Here is a 7,827-nt window from a genome sequence, read left to right on the forward strand (position 1 = left end):
TTGAGTATGCTTGATATGACAACTCACATGAAACTGGTGGTCACATGACCTGATAATCATCATGTGATCAGGTCCTGTATGTAGGACAGCAGGTGTGCGGTACTGTGAAGCATGTGTTCATCTGTCATGATTTCATCAAGAAGCATTAATCCCTCTTTTTCATTTAATCCGAGAGCGATGAGCATCAGCATATGAGCGTCATGCTACCACTATTAAATTAACCCAGTTATGTCTGTCTGGGAGAAAATATGAGGGTTTAGCTCTTCTCAGAGTAATGCAGGATCTCTCCTGAGGAGCTGAAGACAAAGCCACCCAAGAGGTCAAACACTCAAGTTACTGACATTAATGTTAGCCTCATTCATGACACACCAGCACAACAAATCTAGATTTACACAGATATGACTAGGGATGTAACGATTAACCGCGAGCCGGTTGAAAATCGATTCAAATATGGGACGATATCGAATCGTGAGTTGAGTGAATCGTTACATCCCTAGATATGACGTAAGAATGGTTTTACAGATAAAATAGAAATTGTATTCCTGTCCATGATGCTAGTAACACCAAAGTCATGGGCTAAATTCCCAGAGGATGAAAGTCCAATAAAACCAACTGCCAAACGCATAAATGCAACACTATATACTTTTTTTTTTATAAGCTCTAAAATATCAAGTGGAAATTGTGAGAAAAAAAAAACTTCAGGAACCCTGAAATCTAATAATAATAATAATAATAATAATTAATACTTATAAATAAATAATACTTTTTATTATTATTACTGCTGTTAACCTATTTGTTTTTATAATTATTTTAATAAATGTATTTATTTTATTTTATTTTAATTTACAGAAACCATGTCCATAAATTAAAATAAGTTTTGAAAAACAAACTACCATCATTTCAATGTTGTTGTGGACAATGGAGTCAAAAAGGTTGAAAAGCATTGCAACTGACATCCATTACGTTCTCCTTCTGTATGTGAATTAATTGTGTTTGGCATCATTGACGTCAAACCGGGTGATGCAGCATGTATGAATAAACTGCGTGAATGCAAATGAGATACACAAAGCTTTCAATGACTTCAGAAGACATGTGAAGTACTGTTATTACACATGATGATTCTGATGGTTTGCATTCAACTAGATTTCAATGCATTGAAAAGATCTGTGTAAACATCTTGCCTAGCATAAATTTTGTAATGGTTCAAATAACCATAATGGTTCATGAGTGTGACATTTTTGAGTGCAATATTCCTTCTGAAACATTTATTTTTAAGAGTGCAGGTTGTCAAAGTCAGTCAGTGTCACTTTTGCAAAACTTTACTGTCACGTCTCTTTAACTTCCTGCATTCAAACACTTCATCTTCACAAACACAGCAGTTTAGGGAGTTCAGGTTTGCCAGATAAAGCACATGACATCAGACCGACATCAACAGCTACCTTCAAAAACTGTCCTTGAGCAAAGGCGCTTTATCTGGGGTGCCAAAATTTCACGGTGATGCTTTTCTCGCCATTAGAGACGTTAAAGTGTGAATCGTGTCGTTTAGAACAGAAGCACGAACAGGTCAATCTGTCTCAATCCCAAAACCCAAAACACCAAAAGCATCACTATGAATCTGGATTGTCTGTCTAGCCCAACATGCTCAATTCAATCCTATACAAACGCTTTCTTGAACTGACGGCAGAAGCGTCTTACCTGAGTGACTTTCTCGGTGACGTTGTGCGTGCGGTCGATGAGTTTGCAGGGTGCGATGATGTCCATTTCTCCGGCCGGGAGGGCGAGGAGAGGGTCCGGTTTGAAGTCCACAAAGTTGAGCGTGATCTGTGGGATTTTACTGATGGCGCGGTAACGCATCAGATCCGAATCAGAGGTAGAGTTCAGGATGCTGGATTTGTTGTTCATGGCACCTTCGACAAGAAACAGATTTTGCTTTAGGTCGCTGAGAATCTTCTTTTTAGTCTGAAATGCTTTTGACATTTACAGTATTAATTACCAAATCATATCTAGAGTACCGTTTGGGATCTATAGTACCATTTTTGAAAGAAGTCTCTTATATATCCTATCCTATCCTATCCTATCCTATCATATCATATTATTAATATTTTGAATTAGCTTTCATTTTTAGATTTTTAGTTGTCATTTTAATTTTAGTTTAAGAAATGTTGTGCTTCTGACAAATTTATTAGTTTTTGTTTAAATATTTCTGTTAGCTTTAATTTATATTTATTTCATTTTAGTTTGAGTAATTTTAGTAATTCAAACATTTCATTTCAATTAATTGCAAATGCAACATTTTTAATTTTTATGTAAGTTTTTTAAATATTTTATTTCAACTTTATTTGACTGAAACTATTGTTTAATAGTTTTTGTTTTTGTCTTCCTCACCAAGGCGTCATTTATTTGATCAAAATACAGTAAAAATGTGAAATATTATTACAATTTAAATGAGCTGTTTTCTATGTCAATATATTTTAAACTAATTTATTTCTGTGATGCGCAGCTGTATTTTCAGCATCATTACTCCAGTCTTCAGTGTCACATGATCCTTCAGAAATCATTCTAATATGCTGATTTGCTGCTCAAGAAACATTTCTGATTATTATCAATGTTGAAAACAGTTGTGCTGCCCGATATTTTTGTGGAAACTGATACATTTTATTTTTCAGGATTCACAGATGAATAAAATGTTCAAAAGAGCAGCATTTATTTGAAACAGAAATCTTTTGTAACATTCTAAATGTCTTTAGTGTCACTTTTGATTAACTGAATGCATCCTTGTGCAATAAAAGTATTATTCCTGGTCAGTTTTCTCACCCGTGCTGCTGCTGGTGGGTCGAGCGAGGTGCTTCCGGTCCCATTCGGACCGCATGGCCTCGATATCGTCCACCGAAGATGCACGGCGCATGCTGTGAAAGCTCTCACGCGAGCGGCTGTTGGTCAGGCTGCAGTTGGACACGGAGGCGTCCGGATTGAGCCGCTGTGGTCGGGGAGAGGAGTGACCCAGGGGCAGCGCGGCGGGATGCGGCGGGGCCGGAGGAGGGGACGAGGGGTCGCTGCTCAGGAGGTTGCACTGGTCTCCAGGCAGCAGCGAGGACGGAGAGGCTGTGGCGGTCAGACGGGGTGGCTCGTGTTCAGGCAGAGACAGCAGCTCGCCCAGAGCCAGGGATTCGTGGCTTTGTGGACGGGAGCTGCTGGGGAAACCCGTTCCTCGTCCGGCCTCCGGATCCTCCCGCAGAGAAGATTTACTGTTATTCCTGGAGTTCAGGAGCGGCAGACGCAAACGGATGCCACGAACTCGGTCTATGGCAAGCACAGAGAGAAAAATGTCAAAGTTCGACATTTTTGTACCAAAAACAGTCATAATTTAGTTGTTTAATGGCCGTTTTCCATCCTTACAGTTTAATGGGCAGTGTTATTGTGACTTTAATTTGTAAATTATCTAACAATACTTACTGTAATAATAATAATAATAATAATAGATAAGTAAATAAATAAAAAATATATGAAGAGTTTATTTGCAAAAACCGGTAACCGCCACTTAAAAAAATGAGCTGATTGCCGTGCATTATTCTCCACATATAGCGCGATCTGAACCCAAAACACGTTTTGTCAAAAAAGCCTATCATTTCGACAAACTTGATGAATCTGTGATATCTTCTTCAGGGCGAAAAAGGAAAATAAAAGCTGAAACATTTTCACGGAGCCTTGTAAAAGCGCGTTACAATGGTGAGGGAAAAGCGTGTAATCACAACCATACAGACTATGATCACAACAACAAAGCTTGTCAGGCGTCTACACTGTCAGCTGAGGAGATTACAACGAGTTTACTCTGAAACTTCAAATATTTTTCAAATATAAACTTTTAATATATGTATATATATATATATATATATATATATATATATTACCTTAAGTTATTGCTTAATCAAAACAACCCAACTGCACTTTGATTGATATATTACTTGGAATGCACAATAAAAAAAAAACATGATTTCTGAAAATAAATAAAAATGTTATCTGTTTTTGCAAATAAACTCTTCATATATACTTTATATATATATATATATATATATACACACACACACACACACACACACACACAATTAACAATATAAATTTCTATGACTTGAGTAATTAATAATTAATTAATAATTAATAATTGAGTTATATGTAAATTGTCATGAGTTTTACAACTACAGCTGTAATATCCTTTAATAATTCCAGGTTTTCCATGACTAAAATAGCTGAATGTGTATTGATATGTAAATGAAATATGATAGAAATTTCAATGACTTGAGTTATTAATTTCCAAATTTTCACAATAAAAGGATTACAAAATATAAGGGGAAAAATCAATCAATTAATCGAACAATTTTATTTCCGTGACATGTTTAATTTTCAAATTTCCAGTTAAATTTTTCTATGCTTAATTACAGCTGAAGTATTCTATAATATTTGCAGCTTTTCCATGATTAAAAATGCTCAAAACACAATACTACTACTATATACAATACTGTTATACATAATTATAAATTTACTTCAGTCATTAGTTTCTAATTACAGCTGTAATATTCCAGGATATTTCCAGGTTTTCATGATTGTGATAATGGGCTGTTTTTGCAGCTTCTGTTTTCAGTTTTTATAAATGGCAAATGCCAAAAATATTTGTCTATTTAAGTATATATTCATGTAATTATTGTAATCAGTGTAGCATCTGTACGGTTTCATGGAAAGGAAGAGGACGCACTGACGTACTTGAATGGCGCCACAGCACAGGCAGCTTATGATTGAGAACCTGCGAGTCGTGCACTTTATCGTCCGGCATGACCTCGAAATTCAGAATAAACATGATCACCACGCCATCTTCATTCTTCACAGGAACCACGTCCACCAAACACAGGAAACACACACCTGTGAGAGAACAGAACAAGCTGACTTATATTCATTTGTGCACATGCATCTTTATAAAAAGCATCAATATGATATTAGTCAACTACTCATTTATACTCCTTTCTTTTACTGCACCAAATTCATAATAAAAGAACTCAGTGTCCATTAATGTTGTTGTTTATTGACCATGCATAGAAATACATTTTCTTATTAGTCATTATGCATCTTTTCTAAATCACAAATACAAAGAAAAGTACTGTGAAATTTAATTAAATTAAATTGGAAAAAAAAACATATTGAATTAAATAATAAAAATAATAACAATGATAATAATAAATTAAGCAGAAATAATAAAAAATAAAATAATAAGTAAAACCGACAGTTAGAAACGGAGGATTATTATCCAGACAAACTAAAATACAACATATTCCTGAATCATGGGAATCCTCTCATGGACTAGTTAAAGTGAACAACTATCATCTGCCAGCAAAATTAAGCCTGATTACAAATACTGTGTGTGTGTCCGTGTGTGTGCGGTTACATCACACATTTACAGACAAAAACACACAGAAGAAACTAGAGCTGCTTAGATATTATTATAAAACAAATCATACACACATCATGCAATATTGATGTCAATCAAAATAGCAATAATTTCCCAATTACAGAATCTCTTAAACTGACTACAGTGAGCGCTGAAAAGTTTCAAACCACACAAAGCTGCACAATCCCAGAGATCCCAGTACAAACACCACGTCTGACGAGTCAAATCATTATAATTCTACACAGAGCTAGAGGTGTGCCATCATAAACACACAAATCCTGATTTTGACCTTTCAGATTCGTCTGAAAGCTGTTCACTGCTCAGATTTACACCGTCGCTGATTTCATCTCAACTCCTGATGTCTGAATCCACACGCTTACCTGGATCTGAACACACAATCAAACAGGACAGAGAGGAAGAAGAGATTGAGCGGACTGCAGAGATTCTCATCAATGAACACAGAGAGACAGATTGAGACGCTCCAACTGGCCCACTGTAATCCCAGCTGTGAAACCACACATGGATTACAGGTCCACCAATGCCATCTGTGTGTGTGTGTGTGTGTGTGTGTGTGTGTGTGGAAAAACAGCACAAAACATCTTCCTCTTATCAGTTTTAGTGCAGACCAAATGCAGAAACACATTTGTAAAAGCCAAAATTAAAAGTAAAATACATAAATGCAGTGCCAATTGGATTAGAAATAAAATGTAAAATAAAATCTTTTGGCAATCAAAAAACCATCATAGTTGACTACATTTATCTTCTTAATTCATGTTTTTAGTTTTATTGTGAACGATTTATTAGTACACATTATTCTAAATTATGATCTTTCCTGTACTTTTTAGTATCAATAATACAATATTATAGTTTTCATTTATTTTTTATTTTAATTTTAAAGTTTTAGTAATTTTGTTGGGTTTTTGTCTTTTTCTTTAAATGTCTATAAAAATATACTTTTTATTCATTTTTATTTCACTTTTAGTTTTAGTTATTTCAGTGTTTTATCAAATTAGAAATGTTGCCAACCTGAAATAAAATAACATTTTTAAAATTAAATTTTTATTAATTAATTAATTATTTTTTTAATGAACAAAAAAAGTCAAATAAAATTAAAATAAAACAAAATAAAATAAAATGTTAGATGAAAAACTTGAAAAATGTAGGATTTAGAACTTGAAATGAAAATTAGGAAAGTTGCCTTGGTAATTAGTTAAAATAAGTAGTTAATATAAGTAGTTAAAGTTGAAGTATTAAAATGTTTAAAAATGAAATAAATGAAAGCTGAATAAAAGTGTTTTTTTTTTGTAGTTAAAGAAAATAAACCTGTCTCCCACTTAGAAACGACTTTCCTTCACATTTGACATCATCAATCCGTCTTATTTATCAATCCCCTTCATACAGAGACACTTTTCACCAATCTAATCAATTTTTCATGGAAAATATCATGTTCTGCTCTACAACAACCAGTGATTTAGTGCTCAATATCTAAATACATCTATATGCATATGGCAAAATCACAACAAAAAGTAAGAGTTTACATCTAAGGGATCAAACGCCTACAATGTCCATTAAAGGGATATAAAAACACTGAATGCTATGACAAACTGAACCAGCTGCAGATCTCCTGATCAACACAGAGATTGCATGAATGAATACATACATGAACAACAAGCAGAAGAGACCTGCTGACATGAGGACGCTGTCCTGAAAAATACATAATCCCATCTAAACACACACACACACACACACACACACTTGCAGATTAAGAGTCAGGAGGAGGGATTGGACTTTAATTCATTACGCTTCCGTTCAACTTTAAAAGACTAATCCACTCCAAGATTCAGACGCTACACACACACTACATCAAACACACAACATCACACACACTAGGCTACATCCGTATTTGTTCATCATCTGTATGTCTGGATGGAATTCTATAATCCCAACAAAGTGCTCTGAGACCCAAATCACTGATGTCCTGCCTCAGAAATGAGAGAAAAAATATGAAAATAAAACAGATTTAAGAAGCACAAGATACATGTGAAAGTGCACAAAAAATAAATGGTTAAATTAAATTAAATTACAATAATAAACAAATAAAAAAATGCAAGGAGAACAGTCACTGGGAGAAGAATTTAATTTATATTAATCAATTAAAATTGTTATTAATTAGTATTAATAAATTAATTCCTGCAAATGTTCATTTTAAAATGTGAAACTAAAATTGACAGTCAACATTCAGGATTATTTATCTGGATGAACTAAAACAAAACATATTTCAGGAATCATGGGAATCCTCTTGTGGACTACTCAACGTTCACAAAATATTTAAATAATAAATAAAATAATGAGCTGAGAACTGTCACAAACATGTGACCTGATAAACTAACATA

General features: G+C 34.2%; 1 protein-coding gene across 1 annotated transcript in view; it reads right to left on the reverse strand.

Moving 5' to 3' along the window:
* Positions 1-1,345: 1,345 nt before the first annotated feature.
* LOC107667232 (potassium voltage-gated channel subfamily H member 2-like) overlaps positions 1,346-7,827 on the reverse strand; it is a 134,268-nt gene continuing 127,786 nt past the window's right edge. The window contains exons 3-6 of the mRNA XM_016458857.1: positions 4,756-4,911; positions 2,815-3,300; positions 1,696-1,907; positions 1,346-1,569 (exon numbers count right to left, since the gene is read on the reverse strand). Of these exons, the coding sequence (XP_016314343.1) occupies positions 1,543-1,569; positions 1,696-1,907; positions 2,815-3,300; positions 4,756-4,911 (881 nt within the window). The 3' untranslated portion in view covers positions 1,346-1,542. The remainder of the gene's footprint in view (positions 1,570-1,695; positions 1,908-2,814; positions 3,301-4,755; positions 4,912-7,827) is intronic.

The sequence above is a fragment of the Sinocyclocheilus anshuiensis genome, unplaced genomic scaffold, assembly GCF_001515605.1.
Source record: "Sinocyclocheilus anshuiensis isolate Anshui unplaced genomic scaffold, SAMN03320099.WGS_v1.1 scaffold415, whole genome shotgun sequence".
Taxonomy (NCBI): Eukaryota; Metazoa; Chordata; class Actinopteri; order Cypriniformes; family Cyprinidae; genus Sinocyclocheilus; species Sinocyclocheilus anshuiensis.